The following is a 26,241-nucleotide window of genomic DNA, read 5'->3' as shown; positions in this document are numbered from 1 at the left end:
TACATACAACCAGTTGTATAATCTACTAATTGATTTTGGAGGGCATTTGAGTTTAATATGAGTAATTTGTTTTACTAACAAAAGTATTTAGTTAAGTTAAAAGTCAACTAACAACTATTAATATAGAAATTAAAACACATGATCATATATAATCCAGTTAGCAAGTATTTGCAACCCATTATCGCACGGAACGGTTGTCACAACTTTGTTGCATAAGTTAGCAAGTTTTAATTCAGTTGCAATGTTGTAATTTATACCAAAAAGAAACAGAAATAAGTTCAAAAGAGTAGAAAAAAACAAAAACAAAAAACAAAAAATAAAAAGTTCCGATGCCGGGAATCGAACCCGGGTCTCCTGGGTGAAAGCCAGATATCCTAACCGCTGGACGACATCGGAATTGCTGTGACTCTTTGATTATGCGGTCGTGTAGTCGTTGACTCCAATTATATGAGGACAACATTAGATTCATACTTTATCAATTAGTCTTGCTGAAGACGGGTGGGAGCAAGTGACGGGTAATGTCATTCACAAAATGAATAGGAAGGACAATGTGGGGGCACCCCCATGTGCTTCCCTCTCTCCTCTATTTGGGTCATTTGTGAGAGAAATGGTATCCGTCACTCCAAAGTGACGGATACGTGCCGTCTTCAATGAGATTTTGTGTTTCTTTATTGTTCTTATTAGTCCATCCAAAATGATACTCCTATTTAGATTCTCTTTTTCTGTTTAATTTCAACTCATTTTAATTCGGTTCAATTCAACTCAGTTCAGTTAATTTTAACTTAGTTTTATTCAGTTCAACTCAACTTAATTTAGCTTGGTTTTACTCAAGTTAACTCTCTAATGAGTTCAGCATTATTCATTAATCCTCTATCTACTAAAAGAATATGTGGAATTAGAAATTTCCCCGTTCAAATTATTATCCTACAAATTGGGCCTAACATTTTTGGATATTCTAATAAATGTTGGGCTTTACATATACTCTGCAACTCATATGTGTCAATCTTTGTGAAAAAAATTATTCTACCAATTATTTTGGACTATCATTTAAATTAATGTAATTTTTTACCTCTTAATATTAATCATTAATAATTAATAATTGTAAACTACTCCATAATATTAAATTTAAAGTATAATTGTTAAATGGACATTTCTCTACATATTTACAATTTAAAAAAAAAACGTGCATTTGTACGGGATTTAGACTAGTTATAAAATTAAATTGATAAAATTAGTTTTGACATATAAAATTAAAACACCAAATTTATCAAAATCCCCAATCTTTAAAACAAGTATCACGATTCATTAAACGAGAAGTTGGTTACTGAAAATATACGTTTAACAAACTTCTTGCGTAAGACCACCTAACACAAGAAGCCATGATAATTATAGTATCAACCACTTTAATTAGATGACCTCATTCGTACCAAAAAAAAATTAGATGACCTCATCACATTAATATGATGTGCCATTGTTTTTTTTTTTGATATAATTTTTGAATAACAATGAGGACCGTAGCAAAATAAGAGTAGTTTTCAAAGTTAATATTCCACTGTTTGAATGCAATTTTACGTTTCCGATAATTTGTGTTGATTTTGCTTATAGGCTTTGAGAATAAGTTGTTTAAAGTGCTCTAATGAAACACAAGGCAATACAATTTCCCATTTAATTTATATGCAATACCGCAAATCGAGATAATGGACATTCGTTGTTCTTTAAAATGAGGGATTCATGGGTTTTGGTGCTATAATATATCTTACCCTCATGAATTATGACAGGACCCTCTTTATTGCCTTGCTTAGGTACCCTACCAACATATCTCCAAGATAATAAGCAAGAAGACAAACAACCCAAATAACGCATTCATGAACGATACCGCAAAAATAAAAGAACAAAAACAATCAAGCCCGTGATTCTCACGGGTCACAAAACTAGTTTTGATTATAAAAATATCTTTTAGTGAAAACCATAAGATCATGTATTAATTAAATTATAAAAATAAATTAAAAATTTACTCTCATCATTTAAATTGTACAAGTTTGTCCATATAATTCTTCATTAGCCATAAAGATAGTAGCTAAAAAGTCTTATATGTGGTAAATGAAAAATTTAATAATTTGATATACAGCTTCCTAATTTCTATATTGTTACTTTTGATTTCTTTCAAAACCATCTTAAATATGTAATTAGCACACTTGAGAAAAAGTGATAAACAAGGTGTGTACATGTGATTAAAGTGTGCATAGTCTTCTTAAATTTACTAATATCTTAGTGTTCCGGGTGTAATTCCAGAGCAGATTTGTTACCACGTAAGCTTGTAGAATGATGACTTTCCTTGACTCTTCCTTTCGGCCTCTCCTGAAACAATGAACAAACTGAGGGCTCGGCTTGGTACCGAGCGGACTCACTCCGACGCTCAAGTCAGTAAACTTAAAAGGGATTAAGTTGTGTGTTACTTGGTACAAAGTATATTGTAGAGAGATAAGGGAGTTTATACCAGATTAGTGTGTTTAACTGATTATTTTCGGATCCTTTCCTCAATGAGGGTTGAGGAGTATTTATAGGCTTTCACCTTTTGTCACGTAGTGGCCAAGTGGCCAAGTGGCTAGCAGGTGGAAAGACTGTTCTACCCTCGGCCGGGGGTCCCATGGCAGGCCGGCGGGCCCTGTTGACTCCATGCCGAGGGGTCTTGGATGTGAGTACGCGGATGTGTATCCCGGCTGGCTAGTTGCCTAGCCGAGACCCAAGTGACAGCCGATAGGTCGCGGCGTCGGTTAGTTAGGGTCGTCCTAAGTCGTTGACTTGTTGTGGATATCTTTGACCTTGCTCAATATGTTGACTCGGTCAGCGGGTGCAGAATATGCCCCATCAATTTGCCCCCAGCGTAGTCTATGCCGTGGTATGGACCTTCGATGAGTGTTGAGCGTATTCTGCGCAAGTTGAAATTTCTTCCCCGACTTCTTCTTCCTCGGCTTGGTTCTGCTCAGGCCGTACCGTATCCCCCCTCAACATGGATGTGTAAAGGGCATCAAATGTGGAAAAGAAAATGGGGCTGGCCGAGACCGAGGTTGTGAGTGCCGTGTGCTTTTGATTGCCCCCAGCCGGTGCTGCCAAGCTTGGTTGAACAGCGGGCCGTTTGGCAAGTAGATACCAAGGATCGTGTTGAAGAAGATACGTCGATTGGCATTCTGTCAAGGAGCGTGTTGAAGAAGTTTTGTAACTGTTTGTCGATTGACATTCCATGGCTGCATGCTTGACACGTGGCTCGGCGTTGATTGGTTGACGTTTCCTGGGCTTTGCTCTGATTGGTCGGATTGAGTGGGCTTTGCTCTATAAATAGGGCAGTTAGCCCCTCATTTTGGCTTTCCTAATTTCATTTTCAAAAAATTTCCTCTCGTTTAGTTTTTCTTTCGCAGAGTTCCTTTCTCTTTCTAATTTCTTGAAGCGTTACTCGGTGTAACATTTCCTTCCAAGGTAATCAAACAAATTCTTCAATCTTTTTCTTGTTAAATATTCGTTGTCATGTCTTCTGCTGATGCCGGACCTAGTAATCCTGCGCCGGGGGGTTCCCCGTCGCGCCCTGATGAAGAGGAGGCACTGGCCGCCATCCCGATAAGGTCCGGGGGCCCTAGGTCTCCTTCTCCTGAGGTTGATCCCAAATTTCTGGAGGGTTTCGAGGATGATGATGATGGTGATGATGACGGTGATGATGAGGAAAGGATTCATTCCGATGAGGAGAGGCCGCATCTCTTGGATCACGGCGACGCCTGTAAGATCGGTCCTGATCGTGCTTGGACGAACAAGTTTGCCAGTTGTTCTGGTTCTGAATTTTTCGAACATCATTTCTCCTTCGGCAGGGAGTATAGGATTGTTATTCCTAAAGAGGGTCAGGCCGTCTGTTGCCCTCCCCCGGGTTGTATCGGCGATACATCGACACACGAGTACGGGCTCCGGTTTCCTCGAATGCATACGTTGTCGCCATAATTAAAGCAATGAACGCGCCGTGGCACACCGCATCCGTTGGCCATTAGGACGATTGTTGGCTTTGTGTCGCTATGCCAGTTTAAGGGGGAGGCCCCAACGGTGAACCTCTTCCGCCGGCTTCATCACCTACGACAGAACGTCCAAGGTGGCACGGGGTGGTATAGCATACAGACTGAGCCGGGTTATATCACCGTCTCTAAGCTTACTTCCTGCAAGGACTGGAAGGCGCGGTGGGTATACGTCGAGGTTCCGGAGGATTATCTACTGCCCCGGTCCTTCCAGCACCGTGTCAATTTGCGGTGTGAGAGCCGGGGGGAGCGTGAGAAATATGCCTCTCGGAATAAGTTTAAGATGGACGCCTTTAGGGTCCATCTCAATGAGGACGAAAGGCGGGCAATGAAGCTGTTTGAGGCTGAGAAGGATGGGACGCCGAAGGGATGGATGCCCCCGACGCAGATCATTCTTCAGATGAGCCGCTCGCTCTCGCCACGTTGGCCTCATACCGGCCCTCGAACAGGGTGAGTGGGGTCGGTGTGAGGCCCATCTCTGCTTTTAATGTTTCTGTTTTTGAACTTTGATTTATTTCTTTTACTTAACTCTTGCTTCGTTTCCTTTGCAGACCGCTTTGGCTCGGAACTGTCTGCCGAGACCCTCAAGAGGTTAGGACTTGACAAGGACGGGAAAGTTGTTGATTTGCATCCTAAGGCCGAGACACGTGATCGCAGACCGGCCCCAAACGACCTTATGGATCAGCAGTTGAAGGTTTTAGATGCGGGGGCGGCTCAGAGGAAGATCGCCGGTAACGTGCCGCGCCGAAAGCCAAAAGCAACGTCTTCGGCGGCGACGGCGTCAACTTCAGTTCAACCTCCAATCCCTGCAGTCCAAAAGGAGAAGGTGGTGGTCGTTGTCGATGTCGAAGATAAGGTCACCGTTGCAGAGGAATCTCCTCTCTTACGTAAGAAGGCCAAGCCTGGTAAAGATCTAACCTGTGGCTCAGATTTAGCCGGTTCATTAGGCGTTCCTGATGACAGGCTCTCTGGTATGTCAGTAAATGTTGACATGGATGCTTTGTCCGAATTTTTTGTAGATCAACCGCCGCCGTCTACCGGTCCCTCTGAATGGCTATTAGAGAAGCGGCCTGTGCAGACGGGTGATAAGAATGTTGCCGTTGTCTCCTCCTCCCCGAAGTCTTCTCCCGCCCAGATAAGGAAGATGCTGGCGAAGTGGGCTGACGTGGCCGGTGCTCACATTATGGAGCAAGAAAAGCTCATGGCTGAGGCGGCTCCTACGCTTGAACGACTGAGGCTTGAGCTTGATGCTTCTAAGCAAGAGGCCGAGAAGGCGAAGAAGGACTCCCAGACCGCCGAAAATGACTTCCTCGCTGAGCGCAAGCTCAGGGAGGAGGCTGAGAAGGCGGTCCTAGCCGAGAGGGCCAAGGTTGAGGCTGCGGAGGCTGACGCCGCTAAGCTGCGGGAGGAGCTGGCCAAGCTTCAGCCTGCTTTCGACTTTACTGTTAAGAAGAGGGAAGAATGGAAGTCTCTGTATCTGGCTCAGTCGAAGGCGCATCGGAACACGAGGGCCATCCTCGACCAGAGGGAGAAGGACATTGAGACGCTCCAAACTGACGTCATCCCTAACACGTGCGCCCAATACCGGGACCAGGCCGAGGAAGCTGCCAGGGAAGTAATCAGAGAGCTCTTTCCTGACGGCTCTTTCCCGTGGCAAAAATTCGAACAACTGCTTGATGATAAGGTGGCTGCTGCGGAGGCAAAGGCTGCGGAGGAGGCAGAGGCGAAGAGGGCCACTGAGGAGGCTGCGGAGAAGGCGGCCCATGCTGAAAAGGTGAAGGCGGCCAGGGAGGAAGCTGAGAGGGCAAAGGCAGCTGAAGCTGAAGCTGCCAAGTCGGCTTCTGGGTCGCCCACTGAAGACGATGCGGTGGCGAGCAGCAACAGGCATAGGGAGACGGGCGGTCGTCACCTGATTCACCCGGCATCTCGGATAGCTTTAGCTGTTCGGGGGCCAACTATTGAGCCTTTCCTCCCTGCCATCTTTTGGCACTTCATGTCTTTATGTCTGTACCCTTTTGCTGTTCCTTCTTTTTTGTAAACTTTGGTAAGCAGTGTTTAGGCTATCCCTATGGGGACGGCCGTCGACTTCTTTCTTGTATTACCTGTAAACATTTTTAATAAGAGTTTGTTTATTTTGCCTCTGGCTTGGCCGAAGTCTTTTTCTCATTTTTGTCTGAGTTGTCTTCTTGCGTTTTTAACATATTGAGTGCTTTTTTGCTTTTACCTTCGGCCTGGCCGAGGCAGTTAGGATGCGCATCTCAATTGTACTTAAACGTCTTTAAACATGTTGGCCTGTTGGTCGCTTCCTCCTTCACTCTCGGTCTTAGCCGAGGCGTCAGATTTGCGCTTCCCAACGGTCGTTGTGAACATGTTAGCGTATCGGTCGTTGTGTCCCCGCTGCTTCCCGGATTTGGCCGAGGGAATCGGGGTTACGGCACGACAGCGTTCGTATCTGTAGACGTGTTGATCGCTTCATCTTTCACTCTCGGCTTGGCCGAGGCGTCCGATTTGCGTTTCTCAACCGTACTTATACGTTCCTAAGCATGTTGGATCAACTGGGCAAGTCGCGTTTCCCTCGTCACCCCCGGCTTTGGCCGAGGTGATCGAGTTCACGTTTTGACTGCCGTTGTAAATATCTTGGTATGACTATGGGAGGGATACTTCATTTTGATAGAAAACTTGGAACATTCTTCATTAGATATAATCAAGCGATGGGGTGCCCACAACGGTCTCGGACACCTCCGCCGCTATACGAAGTATTTTCTAAGATTGTCGGTGTTCCAGTGGCTCATTAGAGGCACTCCCTCCATGTCTGTCAGCCGGTATGTACCCGGCCTCATTTCTTCAACCACTTTGTAGGGTCCTTCCCAGTTGGCCGTCATTTTGCCATGGATGTTTCCTTTGTTGGTGGCGGCCGACTTTCTTAGGACTAGATCTCCTACTCTTAAGTCCCTTTTGTGGACCCTTCGGTCGTAGGCTCTTCTCATTCTGTTTTGGTAAACGGCTAAGTTGAGCCGTGCCGTGTCTCTACTTTCTTCGACCAGGTCTAGGGAGGCTTTCAGGCCTTCCTCATTTTCGACTGGGTTAAAGGTTTGCGTTCTGAATGTCGGCACCGATGCTTCAATTGGTAGGACGGCTTCAGACCCATAGACAAGGTGGAATGGACTGTATCCCGTTGCTTCTTTCTCCGTGGTTCTAAGGGACCACAGGACGCCGGGTAGTTCATCAGCCCACCTTCCTTTTAGATCTTCAACCTTCTTTTTCAGCCCGTTTAGAATTGTTTTATTAGCTGCCTCCGCCTGCCCGTTGCTCTGAGGGTGGCAGACGAAGGAGTATGCAAACTTGATACCGAGTTCTTCTAGCCAGTTCATTACCGTGTCACTCCAAAACTCTCAGCCGTGGTCAAATACCATGACTTGGGGTAACCCAAAACGATTTATGACGTTCTCCCAAATCACATTTCTTACGGCCGCCGTGGTTTTGGCAGGTACTGCGACAGCTTCGACCCATTTGGTGAAGTAATCAACGGCGACGATCAGGTACTTCCTTCCTCCGGAGGCCGTCGAAAATGGCCCTAATAAATCCATCCCCCACTGTGCAAATGGTAGGGGGCTAAGTACTAGCTGCAAGTCTCGGGAAGGTGCATGTATCATCGGAGCATGCATATGACAATTCTTGCACTTCTTGGTCTTAGTTCTGGAATCTTCAAGCATGGTAGGCCAGAAGTAGCCGGCTCGGAGAGCTTTGTGGGCTAGCGTTCTTGCCCCCATGTGATGTCCACAGATGCCTTCGTGAATCTCTGTCAGTATGAGCTCCGCGTCGGCTGGGCCGACACATTTCAAAAGTGGTCTTATCACAGACCTTTTGTATAGTTCTCCTTCGAACACCAAGTACCTTGCGGCGATCCTTTTTATCTTCGGAGAGAGACTGCGGTCCTCCGGTAACTCTGTTGTTAGTTTGTATTTCATTATCGGAGTCATCCACGTCGTCTCGGCTTCTATGTCGCCCACCATACCGACGGTCTCAGTGATGCGTTTAGCATTCCTGATATCCACCAGCACGGTTCGGCTGACATTCTTGATGGTTGAACTGGCCAGTTTTGAGAGAGCGTCGGCTCGGTTGTTCTCGGACCTGGGGATGCATTGGATTTGGAAAGATTTCAATTTTGCAGTGTCTGCTTTTACCCTTTCCAGGTATCTCACCATTCCGTCGCCTCGAGCCTCATACTCTCCTCTGATTTGATTGGTCACTAGGAGTGAATCTGTCTTCAACACAATGTGTTCCGCCCCGGCAGCTCTAACTAGCTCGACTCCAGTTATCACCGCCTCGTATTCGGATTCGTTGTTTAAGGCCGAGAAGGTAAACTTCAAGGCATACTCAAACTCGTCCCCGTTTGGGCTGATGATAAGGATGTCGGCTCCTGAGCTGTTTGCCGTAGAGGACCCATCGGTATATACTTCCCATACGCCGGGCTGCGATTCTTCTTGGTATGTGCACTCGGCCAGGAAGTCTGCAAGTGACTGCCCCTTTATCGAGGGCCTCGGCCTGTATTGAATGCCGAAGCCGGATAGCTCTACTGCCCATTTGATGAGCCTGCCGGATTGTTCAAATTTTTCCAATGCTTTCTCCAATGGTTGGTTGGTTAAGACCGTCACGGGATGCGCGTCGAAGTAAGGTTTCAGTTTTCTTGCGGCAACGACGACAGCAAAGGCTGCTTTTTCAATCAGCGGGTAATTTCTTTCGGCGGGCAACAATGTATGGCTGACAAAGTAGATTGGGTGTTGCTGCTTGTCTTCTTCTCTGATGATTACGGCACTGACCGTGGCCGAGGTAACTGCTATGTATAGATATAGCGTCTCCCCCAGCATCGGCCTGGACAGGATCGGGAGAGTTTGAAGATAAGCTTTCAGTTGTCTGAAAGCTGTGCTCTGTTCCTCCCCCTAGCTGAAGTCTTTATTCCCCTTCAACACTTTGAAGAATGAGGTACTCTTGTCGGCTGACCGAGAGATGAAACGGGCGAGATCCGCCATCCTCCCGGTCAGCATCATAACCTCTTTTCGATTCCTCGGCTCCGGTAGGTCCAGTATTGATTGGACTTTTTCTGGATTGGCGTCAATTCCCCTGGCACTGACAAGCACGCCGAGGAACTTACCTGCCCGGACACCGAAGTTGCATTTCATTGGGTTAAGCTTCATCTTGTATTTCCTTAGTGAACAAAATGTTTCGCTCAAGTCGGCCAAGTGCTCGCTGTCAGACTTGCTTTTTACAATAGCATCGTCGACGTAAGCCTCGATGTTTCGCCCTTTTTTATCTTGAAACACTTTGTCCACCATCCTAGTGTAAGTTGCGCCAGCGTTTTTCAAACCGAACGGCATCATTTTATACATGTATGTGCCGTGTATGGTGATGAATGCGCACTTAGGCATGTCTTCTTCGGCCATGAATACCTGATGGTACCCTGAAAAGGCGTCGAGCAGGCTCAGCATAGTGTAGCTTGCCGTTGCGTCTATTAAGCTATCTATTCAAGGCAAGGGATAGCAATCTTTAGGGCATGCTTTATTAAGATTTGTAAAATCAACACACATCCTCCACCCCCCTGATGACTTCTTTACCATTACAACGTTTGCTAGCCACTCAGGGTAAGTACAAGGCATGATAAAGCCCGCCTCTAACAGTTTGTCTACCTCGGCCTTGATGGCCTCATCTTTCTCGGCCGAGGAGTTCCTCATCTTCTGCTTGACAGGGCGAGCGTTGGAGAGTACGTTCACTTGTGAACGATCACCTCTCGGCTCACACCGACATCTCGGGGCCGAGTACGCGAAGACGTCTTTGTTCTTCCTCAGCAGGTCCAGGAGGTCGGCTCTGAACTTTGGCTCCAGACCGACACCAATAGTTACGGTGCGCCCTGGGTCAATTTTTATTTGTTCGGTCTCGGCCCCCTCGACCATGCTGACTTTGTTGGTGCTCATCGGGTCACCCTCCTGTCGTAAGGATGGGCTCTTCCCCTTTTCTGATTTCTTCGCCACTTTGAGGGATTACATGTTACACCCTCTGGCAGATATTTGGACATTGACAGTTTCGTCTCTCTCGTCCTTTGAGACGAGTTTTTGTGCCTCCCCCCGGTCCGAGACATACATCAATGTCAGGGCCCGGATGGACATTACAGCATCGGCCTCACTCAAAGTAACCCGGCCTATCAGAACATTGTAGGCGGATGAACCATCAATGACCACGAACTCAGATAAAACGTTCTTGGCCGCATCCGCCTCGCCGAACATCACCGGCAACCTTATTAACCCCAGGGGCACCAGGCCGGCCCCGGAGAAGCTGTACAATGGGTTGGTGCAGGGGCTCAGGTCCTCAATCTTCAGACCGAGGTTGAGGAAGCATTCCCTGAACATGATGTTCGTGTAGGCGCCTGTATCAATTAGGCACCTCTTAACCAAGTGGTTGGATATGTCCAGGTGGACCTCCAGCGGGTCGCTGTGCGGGGCTACGACTCCTTCGTAGTCTTTCTTTCCGATGGTTATATCGGGGACGGTGGAAGCGGGGATCGCTGTGGAGGGCACAAAGTTGATGGCTTGGTAAAGCTCATTTAGGTGCCGTTTGTGCCCATTAGCTGACCCTCCGTTCTCGTTTCCTCCGGTGACCATCTGGATCACTCCCATCCTCTGGAATACTGATTTCCTGTTCGCCCCGTCGGAGCTCGTTTCCGGGGCCCCAGCTACGTACTTGCTGAGAGCCCCCTTTCGGATCAGCTCCTCGATGGCGTTTTTCAGATGCCGACAGTCGTCGGTCTTATGGCCGGGCTGGCCGTGGTAATCGCAGAATTGGTTTGCGTCGCCCTCCGCCCTCGTCTTGGGGGGTCTTGCCTACTTCTGCCCTTCATTGTTGCTCAGGGCATAGACCTCGGCCGGTGATTTGACCAGGGGGGTGAGACCGTGATACCTCTTCTGGGTGTATGGTCCCGAACTCCCCCCGGCGCCCGCCGAGTTCTGTTTCCTGTTAGATTTTTCAGGCCGTGACCGATCACTGTCACGGCGACCTTCGTCAGCGTTCTCCCGGCGACTCCTCCTTTCCTGGTGCCCAGATTCACTGCGGCCTACCCAGGTCTTGTGGTAATCCTCCACCTTCACGGCTTGGTCCGCTATTTTTCTGGCGGAGTCCAGGTTGAGGACCTCGCACTTGATCAGCTCATTTTTGAGCTCGCCTTTCGGGAGGCCTTTCATCAGTGCGAAGGCCGCCGCCGGTGTTTAGCTCCCGATCCGCCGAGCTTTGCGTCGAACCTCTTCACATAGCTTCGTAGAGACTCGTCCTCCCCCTGTCGGATAGTGAGGAGATCCGATGTCTCCACGGCCCTTCTCCTGTTGCAGGCGTACTGGGCTATGAAGTTGTCCCTTAGGTCGGCGTAGCAGTATACCGAGTCGTTAGGCAGCCCCTTGTACCAACTCTGGGCCATCCCATGCAGGGTTGTCGGGAAGACTCGGCACCATACCTCATCAGGCTGCTCCCATACCGACATGTAAGACTCGAAGGCCTCGGCGTGGTCGGTTGGGTCACTATCCCCTTTGTAGGATAGGGACGGCAGCTTTAGTTTGGTTGGCACGGAGACTCCGAGGACGTAGGGACTGAGGGGCTGTCTGACCACGTATCGAATGACGCGTGGCGATCGGCTCCTCGCATCCCTAGTCCGGCTTCTCTCCTCGTAGCGGGAAAGGCTTCTTGTTGCCCGACTTTGGAGAGTCGGACTTCTTTCTTCACATCTTCGGGGGTGGCCTCGTTGTTGCCGCGGCGACGCTGTCCTCCCGCGAGGTGGGGAAGGACTTTGGTCTGCCACTGACACCACGGGCACCGCCGGCGTCCTTGCATGCTCAGCTCCTTGTATTGCTCCGGTCAGGTTGATCGGAGTCACTTTATGGGCCCCGGTCACTGCGGGTGTGTTTGCCGTCATCGCTCGTTGCGGCGGGGTGATCGGCGTATACCCATCGATCCAGGAACGAGCCGGTTGTTGCATCGACCACATGTCCCATGACAAGACGTGGCCGGCAAGCGGCGGTGTTTCGGTAGTATTGGCATCCCGTACGCCGTTGAATGACTCGGCCGGTGGGGATCTGTCCAATCTCAGAATTGTGGACTGTGTCATCCTGATAGAATGCAGTTTCGTCGGTCACAATTACTTCTTGTTGCTTTGACATCTTCTTAGCTTGCTGGGTGGGTTTTGTTTTGTGTTTTTTTTTGTAAGGGATTTTGACTAGCTTTTAGTATGAGTTCCCACAGACGGCGCCAATTGTTCAGGGTGTAATTCCAGAGCAGATTTGTTACCACGTAAGCTTGTAGAATGATGACTTTGCTTGACTCTTCCTTTCGGCCTCTCCTGAAACAATGAACAAAGTGAGGGCTCGGCTTGGTACCGAGCGGACTCACTCCGACGCTCCAGTCAGTAAACTTAAAAGGGTTTAAGTTGTGTGTTACTTGGTACAAAGTATATTGTAGAGAGATAAGGGAGTTTATACCAGATTAGTGTGTTTAACTGATTATTTTCGGATCCTTTCCTCAATGAGGGTTGAGGAGTATTTATAGGCTTTCACCTTTTGTCACGTAGTGGCCAAGTGGCTAGCAGGTGGAAAGAATGTTCTACCCTCGGCCGGGGGACCCATGGCAGGCCGGCGGGCCCTGTTGACTCCATGCCGAGGGGTCTTGGATGTGAGTACGCGGATGTGTATCCCGGCTGGCTAGTTGCCTAGCCGAGACCCAAGTGACAGGCCGATAGGCTGCGTCGGTTAGGCTGTCTAAGTCGTTGACTTGTTGTGGATATCTTTGACCTTGCTCAATATGTTGACTCGGTCAGCGGGTGCAGAATATGCCCCATCACTTAGAATTTAAAACTTTTAATAAGACTTATAGTTAGTTTTGTAAGATGATGCATATTTTATTTTTATTTTAACCATCTCAAATTTGCAGATTATTCATTGTGAGGAAGGCTATTGAAAGGTGGAGATTACACGTTTGGATCTAAATGTGAAAAATGAAAACATATTTTTACTCCTTTAGTTGGCTTACAAACTTATTCATCATCAGTAAGATTCTCTATTTTACATATAAATTGTTGAGAAAAAATGTAAATTTTAAGGAAAAGTTAAATTAATAGTGTATCTATTTAACTTTCTAGAAAAAAAAAACTATCAGATTTGTAGGTTTGATTAACTATTTGATTCTTTTATTGTAAAAAAAAAACTAACTAATTTAATTTGTTATCGGTGATGCTAATGTAACCGCGATGTTTGAGTGCTTTGTTTATCGATCTAAGGGCGTAGTCATTTTTAGCCTAATTTATGATGTAATATAGAAAAATAACAAATTCGTAAAAAACTAAACAAATATTTATAGTTCTAAAATGAGATACATTAAATTTTTGACTTCAAAATATTCATGAATAATATTAACAATTTAACATGTATTAAAATATATGATAATAAAGTTCGAATTAAAAGTTCTATTTATAATACTATGGTCATGCAATAACGTAAAAGTAAACATTAACAAAAATTTGGCTTATAGGTTATTCGCAAAAAAAATAAAAATATTTTATATATTAGTTAAATATGGATGTTAACAAAGTGCAAATAAACGGGACAAATAGAACGTGTCCGCGATTTTCGCGGGTACAAAACTAGTTGTAATTTATACCAAAAAGAAACGGAAATAAGTTCAAAAGAGTAGAAAAAAACAAAAACAAAAAATAAAAAGTTCCGATGCCGGGAATCGAACCCGGGTCTCCTGGGTGAAAGCCAGATATCCTAACCGCTGGACGACATCGGAATTGCTGTGACTCTTTGATTATGTGTTCGTTTAGTCGTTCACTCCAATTATATGAGGACAACATTAGATTCATACAATTTCTTTATTGTTCTTATTAGTGCATTCAAAATGATACTCCGTATTTAGATTCCGTTTTTGTTTAATTGCAACTCATTTTAATTTGTTTCAGTTTAACTCAGTTTAGTTAGTTTTAACTTAGTTTTATTTAGTTCAACTCAACTTAATTTAGCTTGGTTTTATTCAACTTAACTCTCTAATCAGTTCAGCATCATTCATTAATCCTCTATCTACTAAAAGAATATGTGAATTTAGTGATTTTCCCGCTCAAATTATTATCCTACAAATTGGGCCTAACATTTTTGGATATTCTAATAAATGTTGGGTTTTACATATACTCTGCAACTCATATGTGTCAATCCTTGTGGAAAAAATTATTCTACCAATTATTTTGGACTATCATTTAAATTAATGTAATTTTTTACCTCTTAATACTAATCATTAATAATTAATAATTGTAAACTATTCCATAATATTAAATTTAAAGTATAATTGTTAAATGTAAATTTCTATACATATTTACAATTAAAAAAAAAACATGCATTTACACGGGATCTAGACTAGTTATAAAATTAAATTGATAAAATTAGTTTTGACTTAATTTTGACATATAAAATTAAGACACCAATTTTATCAAAATCCCCAATCTTTAAAACAAATATCACGATTCATTAAACGAGAAGTTGGTTACTGAAAATATACGTTTAACAAACTTCTTGCGTAAGACCACCTAACACAAGAAGCCATGATAATTATTGTATCAACCACTTTAATTAGATGACCTCATTCGTACCAAAAAAAATTAGATGACCTCATCACATTAATATGATGTGCCATTGTTTTTTTTTTGAATAAATAACCAGATAGTTGATTTCTTGCAAAAAAAAAAAAAATGAACCTCCGTTTCTTAGGAATGATCCAGATTAAATCTTATGACGATCTAACGGTTATAATTGTTTCATAAAAATGAATAGAGAGAAATTATATTAAAATATGGGTGTATTAGAGAGAAATTGGGGAAAAAGAAACATGAATGATTCAAATAGATTATTTTTTTGGTACATACCAAAAAGTTTAGGTTTATCCCCTCAAAAGCTTTCTTAAACAACTAATTTTATGCAGATCTATCTTATTTTCAATAATAGTCTCCCTTTTGGTGAGATCTGTTGTTCCGTCCCTTCTTTCGGGGTTTTTCCATTTTTTCGTGGGATTGTTATCAATAAAATAAGTTTTAATCGACGGGGAGATTATCAGATTTATTTCGTGGATGAATACATCAAGACGGCTACACTGTTTCCCTCCATCAAGAAGGATGCAAAGACATCGATTATTCATAGATTCAAGAAATTTATGATTTTGGAGCGGCAGCGCCATTACCAGTATTTAGATAGTTATTTTGAATGTATTTTTTACGTTAGCAATCTTGATTTTCCTTTGTCTATTTGTTATCTTCATTGTAACCTACGCTTAGTTGATTATTAATGAGATGACAATTTCAAAAAAAAAAAAAAAAAGTTTAGGTTTATGAGTAGGCATGACCCAGTTCAAGGCCTGGACAAACCGACATCTATTTAAAGTGGTGTTTAGGCCTACCAACATGAGTACATGAGTACATGACTATATTTTCAATGGAAATCAAACCCCTGGCTAGGGGTGTTCAACGGTCCGGAACTAGACCGGACCGAACAAAACCGTACCCCACAATTGGAGACCGGACCGGAACCCTTTAGTTTCGGGTTTTTCCTGGTTGGGACCGGACTGGTTTCATTTTTAAAGGTAATTTGGAATTTTTTTTTTTGCTAGGACCGGGTCGGATCAGACCGGACTAGAGACCAATCAGCTTATTTAAGTAGATCTAGAATTTGGAGACTCCAAGGTTTAGAAGGTAAACTCTTTACCAAATGGAGGAAGCTTGTAGTTTGTTGGTGAAATGATCCCAATTGCAATGAGTAGATTATACAACCTGTTGTATGCAGTTGTATGATGTAGAATTCGAGCTGTATACTAAAGTTTTCGAGTTTTGTTTAAAAGAATCTGAGCTATGCTGTAAAATTTTTAAATTCACACACTTAAACTTTAAAAAATAAACTCTTACAAAATTCAGAAAAATTAAACATAAGCTCGGATTAATGTATAAGGTTGTACAAGACTTATTATACAACTGGTTGTATAATACTCCGTAGTATTTGTGTCCCAATTGATGACGGGAAAAGAATCAAAAGATAATCCCTATCAGTCGTCATTTCCCACTTGAGAAAAGGAACAAGAAATAGTTGGTTTTTTTGGGATTTCTTATTTCCGTGCCTCCAAAAATCTTCAGATGACGATTCAGATAATCAAAATAATGAAATGAAAGTGAAGCAATCTCAATATTTCTGTTCTAAATTCAGGTAAAACAACTCCTCTGTTCTTGTACCTTTTCTGTCTTTCATGTTTACCTTGCTGTCTGTAATTCAATTATCCTCATGTTTCCCTTCTTTTTATGTTTTATCACTTTCTTATTCCGAGTCGCTAGTAAACAGCCTCTTTATGTTACTAATATAAGGGTAAGGCTGCATATATATACGCCGACCTAATCCCGCACTGGGGTAATATTGTTGTTGTTTGGCGATCTTATTATAATATTATGGGTTAGATGTAGAAATCCAACTTTTTGTTCTATTACCTTATTTTTCCTCAATTCCCCAAATTACTGATTTTACTCATCCTTTTGGGTTAACGAGGAAAGTAAAAGCCAATGACTATCAATTCGCCTTGAACAAATAGATGAAAAGGCAAGTGGGAGCTAAAACCCGACTAATGGAAGTCCAAATTCCAACAAGAGAAACATACTTGTCTATATTTACCGTTGTTCTAAGCGAATTGAAAAATACCAGTAGGTAGAGCCGTAGAGGGGATTAAAAATTCTCGACTTAGGCCATGTTTTTTTGGACTTAGTTTCAGTTCATTTCAGTTTAGGTCAGATTCTCATTCAGTTCAGTTTAGAATGTTTCCCTCCAAAAGGAACGGGGCCATACATTCATTGAAATAGCATTGAAATTCTGGAAGAGATCAGTCTCAGTTGTGACTTTTCCTTCAACCATAAAAAGTTAACAACTTAACATCTTTCTTACCCTCGAGAGGCATCATCTCCAACCTGAGATTTTAGCTAGCCACAAGAACTCCAGGGGTAAATTGCTGTGAAAGTTTGACCGGAAAATTAGTTTTACGAGGAGTATAACTTTGAAGCTTAGATATGGGTTTGTTCTCGTAGGACAAGGATCACATAAGCCGACTTAGCTGTGATATCTTACGATGCAACTGAGACACTATTAGTCAAAACAAATTATGAAAGGTCCATGAAGTTTGGATTTCTCTTAGGAAGAGATTACAGTGGATTAAGAACTTCTATAACGGGAGCATGATTGAGTCTGAAATTCTAAACAACTCTTCCAGGGATTTCTAGGCTTTCACCAAGAAGAAAATATCATTAATTGCCATGGCATATCCTGGAGAGCTCTCGTTAAGTTGGCTACAATTCTTTCATCAAACTTTGTGACAATTGACAAAATTTGTAGCTTTAATCTTGAGAGTTTTACTATAATACTATTCCCATTGTGTTGTATTAGATGTAAGAAGTGGATTGGAACAACCAGAAAAGAAAAAACAAGAATTTTATTTATGAACAGACGGAGTATTTTACGTTGGAACAACCTTTTATGAGTTGATTATTGAGGCAAGGTTGCGTAGACTTGAATCGCCCTCCTATCCTGTCTACAAGTTTTGTTTGAGCCTATGACTAGGGTAACGTTGACGTAGATGATGGTGTGATGTTGGCCTTTTAACTATAGGTATAATTCACTATGGCTTACAAATGAGTAGTGAAGGTTGGAAGCAAGAGAAATGAGAAACTGTCTATGGTATCAATTTGACCCCTCTTGTTTATTTAGCAGTCTATTTTATACTGAAAACTACCATAGCTGATTAGTAAGAGTCAAGTATGAATGACCAGTTTCACATGTTTCTTGCACAAAATCCAAGAATGCTTCTTATTAGGGCCCCTATGAGCTTCAAATGTGTAGAAATGGCATATGGATGCTCATCAGACTGTTGTTATTGTCTTCTCGGTGTCTCTTATAGTTGTCCTTTTAGGCCATATGCTTTCAACTATCAGTAGCAAACGGCTCCTTGTGTAGTTCACACTTACACTCGTGTTTTCATGGTGTTTCAATTCATACTTTCATGACTGGACTCTGGTAAAAGGTGTTATGTAAGGATTGTATTTACGAATTATGATCAAGAAGCTTGCTGACCTGACAAGTTGTTAACAATTAGGTGCCAGCAACGCTAATGCAACATTTTGCCAACATCTTACATAATACAATCCCAAGGGAGGTTCTTTCTCCACTCCTCAGTACTGCAGTATGTCCTCCAAGTGAAATATCCTTTAGTCAAGCAAATGCACTGAAGTTCAGTGCAACGTGCTGCTCACCTGCTCGGAACGGTCTCTATGTGCAATCTTGTATCGCTGTATCTACTTCTCCTGTGAACGGTTTTCATCTAGGTTTGTGGGATATTAAGGCCCATAAGTTCTGTTCTGTTCTGTTCACTTTTACTCTTCATTTCACTTCAGTTCAGGTCATGTCAAGTCCGATAAGTTCAGTTCAAACCTTTTCAATCCAAAAAGATGGTGGCCTAGCTTCTATTGCTAGCAACTTTTAGTGTCTAATACAATGTTCTGATTAATATTTATAGGACAGTGGAAGGATATGAAAATGTGTGAAAAAAGTAACAAGGAACTGTTTTTCTTGTGATTTGTTGCCCTGGCACGGAAAGGAGATGATATTATTTACCTTTCTAGAATTGTTACTGATTTGTAGATCCCTTTGAAATGGAGGCTTGCTTGATCTTGATTTCTACCCTTAGACCTACCATATTTCATTATTTGCCATCACTGTATCACTTCATAAGGATGCATTCATTTTTTTGGTGTATTTTCTAAAATGTAGGAAAGAAAATGCAATGAAATTGTTGAGCGTCACGTTGAAGTTGCCATCTGTCTCATCTTATCTGAATTTTTTGTGCATGGCAGGGGTGAGCTGTACGTCAAATTCCTTATCTGAAATGCCACCAATGGTTCAAGGTGATGGTGTTTATCTGACTTCGTCCTTTTTTCTCCTATTTTGTTGAGAATCCTTGTCTAATAAAATTTTGACTCAACATAAACTGCAGATACTGGTGTCGTAGTCGTGATAATGGGAGTGAGTGGTGCTGGAAAATCGTAAGTCTTGGAATTTTCCATCTGATATCTTGTGGTGTAGTTATAGCAACATTGCTAACTGGATGAGATCATATGCTGATATATTTCCCCATTTCTCGGACTCTGTCTAGAACAATAGGTAATCTGCTAGCAGAAGCTCTAAATTGTCCTTTTCTCGACGCTGATGATTTCCACCCACAGTCAAACAAAGGTAAATCTCCTCAATTCTTTGTTAAATTGATTGGTTAATTCATAAAAAAACATTTTCAGCTTTATTGACATAGAGTTGCCATTCATAAATAGAAAAGATGAGCAGAGGGATTCCGCTATCAGATGATGATCGGGTGCCATGGCTGCAAGTGATCTGCCAAGCATTGAAAGAGTACATTACTTGTGGGAAAAAGGCAGTACTTGCGTGTTCAGCTTTGCGAAACACGTACAGGGAAATTATTAGAACTTCTGATCCGTCCTATGTTCCAGGGGGTCCTTGTAGTTCGCTCAAGTTTGTTCTTCTGGATGTTCCAGTAGAGGTGCTATCTGATCGGCTCAAGAAGAGACTGGCGGGAGGACAACATTTTATGCCGCCTAACTTATTGAAGTCGCAATTGGAATTACTTGAGATTGATGCTTCAGAAGGTGTTGTTCAAGTGGATGCTACACAAACCCCTTCTGTCATTGTGGACATTATAAAAGTTGCACTTAGTACCCAAGTGAAGATGGTTTAAAGCTAGTTACAGGAACTCTGATTTTTGCAATAACATTCAATAAATCCATTTTTAAGACCCATTTTAATTATGAGTAATTGTTATGGAGGATCGGACGGTAATAAATTTCAAAATAAAGAAGAAAAAATAATTGTGGTGTGAGTGAAACTTTCTTCCCCTCCATTATCATGAGAAAAGGATTACGCATCCGAGTTATTACCTCAGACCTTGTAGTTTTTGAGCATATACACATTTTTTCTGAGTATATTACCATTTATAAATATAGTTTTTGAGCAATATTATATTTTTTTTAGTGTAATGTTTTAGTAAATGTGCTCAAAAACTTTATACTAAAGCAAAACTCAAAAACTTTAAAATAAAACTCGGAAAATAAACAATAAGAGGTACTACCTCAGATGTATGGTCTATAAACTGCATTATCATCTACTCTGTATCTATTATCCTCGATTCATTGAATTTAATTGATATCTTGCAATTTAATTTTTTTTTTTTTTTTTTTTTTTTTTGCAATTTAATTTTGTACTCAACATTTTCTTGGTAATTCATCTGGTTAAGCCAGGTTCCCTTCGAAGCATATATGCATATTTAACTTTTATCTCGACCATCAACTGATTTCGCAAGTAAGACCTCATTATCAAGTTGCGAGTTTCATAATCAGTCGCGCCCGTCGAGGAAGAGAAAGTGTCCACTTTACAAGTTCAAAGAGGTTTTATTAACTTATCAATCTTTTGTTCTCAAAACTTGAATTATCCAAACTAAACTCTCATTAACTTACCAATCTTGGAGCTCACGGTCAATAAAAACCATGATGACCACCTAGGTAGTACGAACATTTCTCCTAATCAGTCGTTCCGTATCCGACACCGTGTCAGACATCAATACTTCTCGGACACACGCTGAAACGTGTCGGACACCTATAAAGTCGTGTCTAACTTTCTACATTTATTCGGGCACGTGTCCGACGCGTGTCCATGATATTTGGGCCGTGTCCGACGCGTGTCCATGACATTTGGACATCATTTTGGGTGAATGATGTTCTTTAAACGAGAAATGAGTTGTCGAAAGAGATTGATTAAAAGATGGATTTGGATGTTAAATGAAAATGAGTTATAATTCAAGGCAAGTTTTACCTTCACTTATTTAAATTTAATATCAAAAACTTTTATTAAAATAAAATCGAACATTTATAATTATAAAATATATATTTTATTAAATTTAAATAACGTGTCCCATGTCCTAAATTTTATGGGATGTCGTGTCACGTGTCCGTGTCGTGTCCATGTCCGTGTCCATGCCCGTTTTGGTGCTACCTAGATGACCAGAAAATAAAAGTATAACATATGACGAAAACAAAAGAGGAAAAGACCAAATCATAACACCGTAATTTATTAGGTTTTTTTAAACTATTTTGAATACTCGATGTATTATACGGAGAAGTGAAAACTAAGATATTTATATATCTAAATTATCAATTTATAATATTAAGTTAAAAAAAAAATACTCCATTCGTTCCGATTATTTGTTTATCTTTGTTTTTGGCACAATTATTAAGGAAATGAGAGTAAAACACTCGTGGTTAGTATTATTGAATGACAAGTGGATCACTATGAATATGGATGATCAAAATATTAATTAAAAAACACCTTTAATTTAGAAAGGTAAAAAATGAATGAGACACCTTAAGTGCAATGGTAAACAAATGACTAAATGACCGGAATGGAGGAATTAAATAATTTCATTGGGCCTACTATTATTGGGCTGGTCTCATGTGAAAAAGGTCAAGCCAGTGAGCGGTGCCATTGACCTTTTAAAGCGTTTCCTCACAAACATAGCCGTTCTCCTAAAATTAAAAACAAATAAAAAATATAGCCGTTGGGACCTCCTCTCCTGAGAAAACAAAAACCCTAAAATTTGCCCCCAAATCATCCTATTTAAATACACCAAACATTTAACTCTAATCACACCATCTATCAATTCATCTCTCTCCGCCTATTCTTCTCTCCATCTCTCGCTGCAATCGCTTCGCAATCGCCTCCGATTCGCTTTCTAACAGCTGTTTTCTACTGCTTTTCTGCTAACCATCTGTTGTTCTTCTTCATCTTGTTTCTGCTGTTGCATTGTTGTTTTTATTGTTTTTGCGTTGTTTGTTTGTTGTTTCGACTTTTTTTTTTGCAGCGATAAATGGCGTTTCAAGAACACACCCTTTCAAGAAAGAGCTCTAAAGAAAATGTAAGTCCCCTTTTTTTCGTTGCGTATTTACTGTGATTGTGATGATGCCGTAGTTGATATCCAATGCTATTTGTTTTCTGGAACCAATTTGTATTTGTGAGCTTTGATTAATCTAAAGAACGGAACTTTATTAATTTGATGGGTAGTTGTTGTTTTGATTCAAAGAATGGAAATTGATGAAACTCAATGACCAATTTCATTGTTGTTAATAGCTGAAATGCATTTATTTCGCGAGAATCCATTAGGGTTTCGTTTCGATTATTGATTTGTTGAAAACATTTTTGGGGCTTTTCTTGAGGGTTTAGTTCCTCTTTTCTAGATTAAATCTGGGAGTTAGATCTGGTATTCATTTTGTGATCAGATTTGGGATTTAGGGTTTGATTTATTTCTTCTGTTCTATGGTTAGATATAATCTTGAATTTGCATGCTCGTTTGTTTCTAATGAGTTTCTTAGGTTTAGGGGAAACTAGTCTATCATTGATTGATTCGTGTGTGATAGTGATTCGCTTGGTTTTGATGCAAATTTTCAACCAATTACTGTGTGGAACTAGTTATTTGCTGATTGATGACGGGGTTTATTTTCCTATTGCGCCGCGTTTCAGGATGAATTCTTAGTTAGGAACATTTTATGTTAACTTAGGAATGCTAGGATCACTGTGCTGAGATTCAGATTAAAGGGTTATGTGAATGTAATCACTGTTTCTCGGATTCATTTATGTTGTGGCTGTTCAAATGTTTTTGTTCTGAGATTCTGATTGATTTTCCCTGTCAATCTTATCAGCTGGATAGGTTTATACCAAACAGATCAGCCATGGACTTCGATTATGCGCACTATATGTTGACAGATGGTAAGAAAGGTAAGGAAAACCCTGCTGCTCCTAGCTCACCAGCGAAAGAGGCGTACAAGAAACAACTACGGGAGGTCTTCAACATGAACAGGACAAGAATTCTCGCATTCAAGAACAAGCCACCTGTGCCAGTGGAGCTGATGCCTCAGGATTATGCTTCTGTTCAGCAATCCAAACCTGTGAAACCTCGCCGACACATTCCTCAGGTATCGTCTGCCTGCATCTAATCAATCATCTACATTATAGTTTATGCATATATTTAAGTGACTTGTGGCTTTTTAGTTTGAATTTGTTTGATCTAATATTTGAAATTGGATTTTTCATGTGCAGACTTCAGAGCGTACACTTGATGCTCCAGAACTATTGGACGATTATTACTTAAATTTGTTGGACTGGGGGAGCAGCAATGTTCTTGCAATCGCTCTTGGTACCACAGTCTACCTATGGGATGCGTCTACTGGGTCTACTTCTGAACTGGTTAATGTATCTGAGGAGATAGGCGCAGTAACCAGTGTGAATTGGGCACCTGATGGTCGTCACATTGCTGTCGGTCTAAACAATTCTGAAGTACAGCTCTGGGATTCTACTGCCAACCGCCAGGTTAATATTCAATTTCTTTACTTTTGTCTTCTGCAACTGATTTATTTTGCTGTACCTTGTCTTACCTCTGTAATTTCCTTCCTACAGTTGAGGACATTGAAAGGTGGGCACACTGCACGTGTTGGGTCACTAGCATGGAACAACCACATCCTAACAACCGGTTCAATGGACGGCAAAATTATTAACAACGATGTCAGAATTCGAGACCATATTGTGGAGACTTACAGAGGTCATCAACAGGAGGTTTGTGGGTTGAAGTGGTCTGCATCTGGTCAGCAACTAGCAAGTGGAGGCAATGACAACCTTCTCCATATCTGGGATCGATCCTTGGCATCATCGAATTCTGGGACTCAATGGCTGCACAGACTCGAAGATCACACAGCTGCAGTAAAAGCCCTTGCTTGGTGCCCATTCCAGGGTAATTTGCTAGCATCTGGAGGTGGTGGCGGAGACCGCTGCATTAAATTCTGGAACACCCACACTGGTGCTTGCTTGAACTCAGTCGACACAGGATCTCAAGTTTGTTCTTTGTTGTGGAGCAAGAATGAGCGCGAGTTACTGAGCTCTCATGGTTTCACACAGAACCAGCTGACTTTGTGGAAGTATCCATCTATGGTGAAAATGGCGGAGCTTACTGGCCATACCTCGAGAGTACTTTTCATGGCCCAGGTACTTGTCAGCATTTATAAACTCCTGAAAATTTTGTCCTTTGATTGTCATAAAAAGATGTACTGATTGTTGTTGGAAAATGTGTATTGCAGAGTCCAGATGGATGCACTGTCGCTTCTGCTGCCGGAGATGAGACACTACGATTTTGGAATGTATTTGGTACTCCGGAAGCAGCTAAACCAGCTCAGAAGGCAGCTCCTGAGCCTTTTGCCGACATGAACCGCATCCGCATCCGATGATCACCTGTGCCAGAGATGAGAACAAACATATCTAAGTGCATTGGAATTTGTATATTTGTGAATTCTTTTGTGCAAACTTGGAATACGCTTGCTAAATAAGGAGTACATTTAATGGCTGACTCGAGCTTTGTCACCGGCGAAGTTTCCAAGATTCAATCGATTGTACATTTGTGAATGGGCGACCCAAGCTTTGTCAATGGCGAAGTTACAAGATACAAGTAGCATATACTCCATTGCTGTACTTGTGCTGATCAATTATACCATAATGGAAGAACGACCTCAATTGTGGATGTAGTCACACTTTGTGATGAACCACGTAAATTTTTCGTGTCTTATTTGATTTTTCGTCCCCGTCATTAACTGATCAATTTAACATCAAAAAGTCGATACCTACTAAATTTCATAATATAAATTGATTCCCAAAAATCGAGCTTGAGATATTGACAAGGAAACATCATTCCTCAAAAGTCAAATAAATTTCACAAAAATCATTCGCAGTGTACACATTTTGTCCTTTCTATTCTTTTTCTATTTGCCCCTCATTTGTCTCAAAATAGACGAATAACATCATTCTCAAAAGCCAAATTCATAAAGTTCACTAACACCCCTCTCATTTGCCTCAAAATGTCACTAACACCCCTCTCATTTGATCTCATCTAACATATTTCCCCGTTTGACTTTTTACATGCTTTTAGACACTTCTTTACGGTCTTATAAAGAAGTAAGAAGTATTGTAACTTTCTAAATTGTTGTCAAAGTTCGTAAAAATGGAAGTGTACTCGTTCAATGATAAATATACAACTGTGTTTCTTTTATAAAAAAGTTATTAACATTTTAAAACACTATAAACAATTAGGCACCAAGTTACTGTTATATCTTTGTAGCTCCAAATCTTTGTAGCTCCAAAATGTTTCAGTTTATTTGAATATATCAAGAAAGATGTACGATCAAATGAGACTACTACGAAATATATGGTACATCCGGTGGATTACTTTTATATCATTTATTTACCAAATAGTACATAAAAACATGTGATCACTACTTTTCCGTGGTGGAATGCAGGCCCACCCACGTAAGGTATCAACATTTAATTAGAAGAATCAATTTGATCTCATCTAATCTATGCTTGAGTTTCAAACTATGAAGGGAAATAGAAATGTAGCACAACCACGGAGAAGTATCCTTTTAACTCAAAATACAATAACAAAATAGAGCACCACCAGCAGCAGACGCAACTCGAGTCTCGTCTCGTGCTTGGCTGATTCACCCTTTGTTTCAGCTAAGATTTTAACATCCCCATCACTCCAGCTTTTGCATCATTACATTCAGACATGACGTCTTCAACAAACAAGAAGTCCCGCACTGTTTCAATTGGAAACTGCCAACGTATATCTAATTAGTTAGGGTGTCCCTCTATATAATTTGATTAGTTGAAATAGCGAACAATTTATTTGATTCGTAAACATTGTCATAAATCACAGGGTTCTGAAACTGATTGGCACAAAGCTTGATTGCTACTAGCATGTACACGCCACAGCTAAACCTGTAATAAGCGAAACACATTTATCATGACAATATATCTTGCGGGCTTCTAAGTAACGCTCTTTATAAGCTTTTACTACTCCTTTTCCTTTGTTATGACCTTGCATCATATCAGACCTGAAAAGCAGATTATCACTCATAATAACTCATTCATCACATAGATACACATTCCATGATATATGCAAGCAAATCCCATATCACAAGGTGTTTGACAGTGGTCAA

General features: G+C 41.7%; 2 protein-coding genes and 2 non-coding genes across 4 annotated transcripts; 2 read left to right on the top strand and 2 right to left on the bottom strand.

Moving 5' to 3' along the window:
• Positions 1-324: 324 nt before the first annotated feature.
• Positions 325-396, bottom strand: TRNAE-UUC (transfer RNA glutamic acid (anticodon UUC)). Its single transcript has one exon. It is a non-coding gene; the product is annotated as a tRNA-Glu (tRNA).
• Positions 397-13,799: 13,403 nt separating this feature from the next.
• Positions 13,800-13,871, bottom strand: TRNAE-UUC (transfer RNA glutamic acid (anticodon UUC)). The gene has a single exon. It is a non-coding gene; the product is annotated as a tRNA-Glu (tRNA).
• A 2,248-nt stretch (positions 13,872-16,119) lies between these two features.
• LOC141657172 (gluconokinase) lies at positions 16,120-20,033 on the top strand. Its single transcript, XM_074464317.1, has 6 exons — positions 16,120-16,318; positions 18,243-18,471; positions 19,000-19,050; positions 19,140-19,188; positions 19,299-19,378; positions 19,471-20,033. Exons 2-6 carry the CDS (start codon positions 18,258-18,260, stop codon positions 19,890-19,892), a joined length of 816 nt encoding a protein of 271 aa, XP_074320418.1. The 5' UTR covers positions 16,120-16,318; positions 18,243-18,257; the 3' UTR covers positions 19,893-20,033.
• Positions 20,034-21,720: 1,687 nt separating this feature from the next.
• Positions 21,721-24,798, top strand: LOC141657173 (cell division cycle 20.1, cofactor of APC complex-like). Its single transcript, XM_074464318.1, has 5 exons — positions 21,721-22,121; positions 22,903-23,175; positions 23,300-23,569; positions 23,657-24,238; positions 24,331-24,798. Exons 1-5 carry the CDS (start codon positions 22,074-22,076, stop codon positions 24,475-24,477), a joined length of 1,320 nt encoding a protein of 439 aa, XP_074320419.1. The 5' UTR covers positions 21,721-22,073; the 3' UTR covers positions 24,478-24,798.
• The last annotated feature ends 1,443 nt before the right edge of the window (positions 24,799-26,241 follow it).

The sequence above is a fragment of the Silene latifolia genome, chromosome 5 (genome assembly GCF_048544455.1).
Source record: "Silene latifolia isolate original U9 population chromosome 5, ASM4854445v1, whole genome shotgun sequence".
Lineage (NCBI taxonomy): Eukaryota > Viridiplantae > Streptophyta > Magnoliopsida > Caryophyllales > Caryophyllaceae > Silene > Silene latifolia.
The sequence above is the reverse complement of the archived record's forward strand: the minus strand, read 5'-3'. Positions and strand labels throughout refer to the sequence as shown.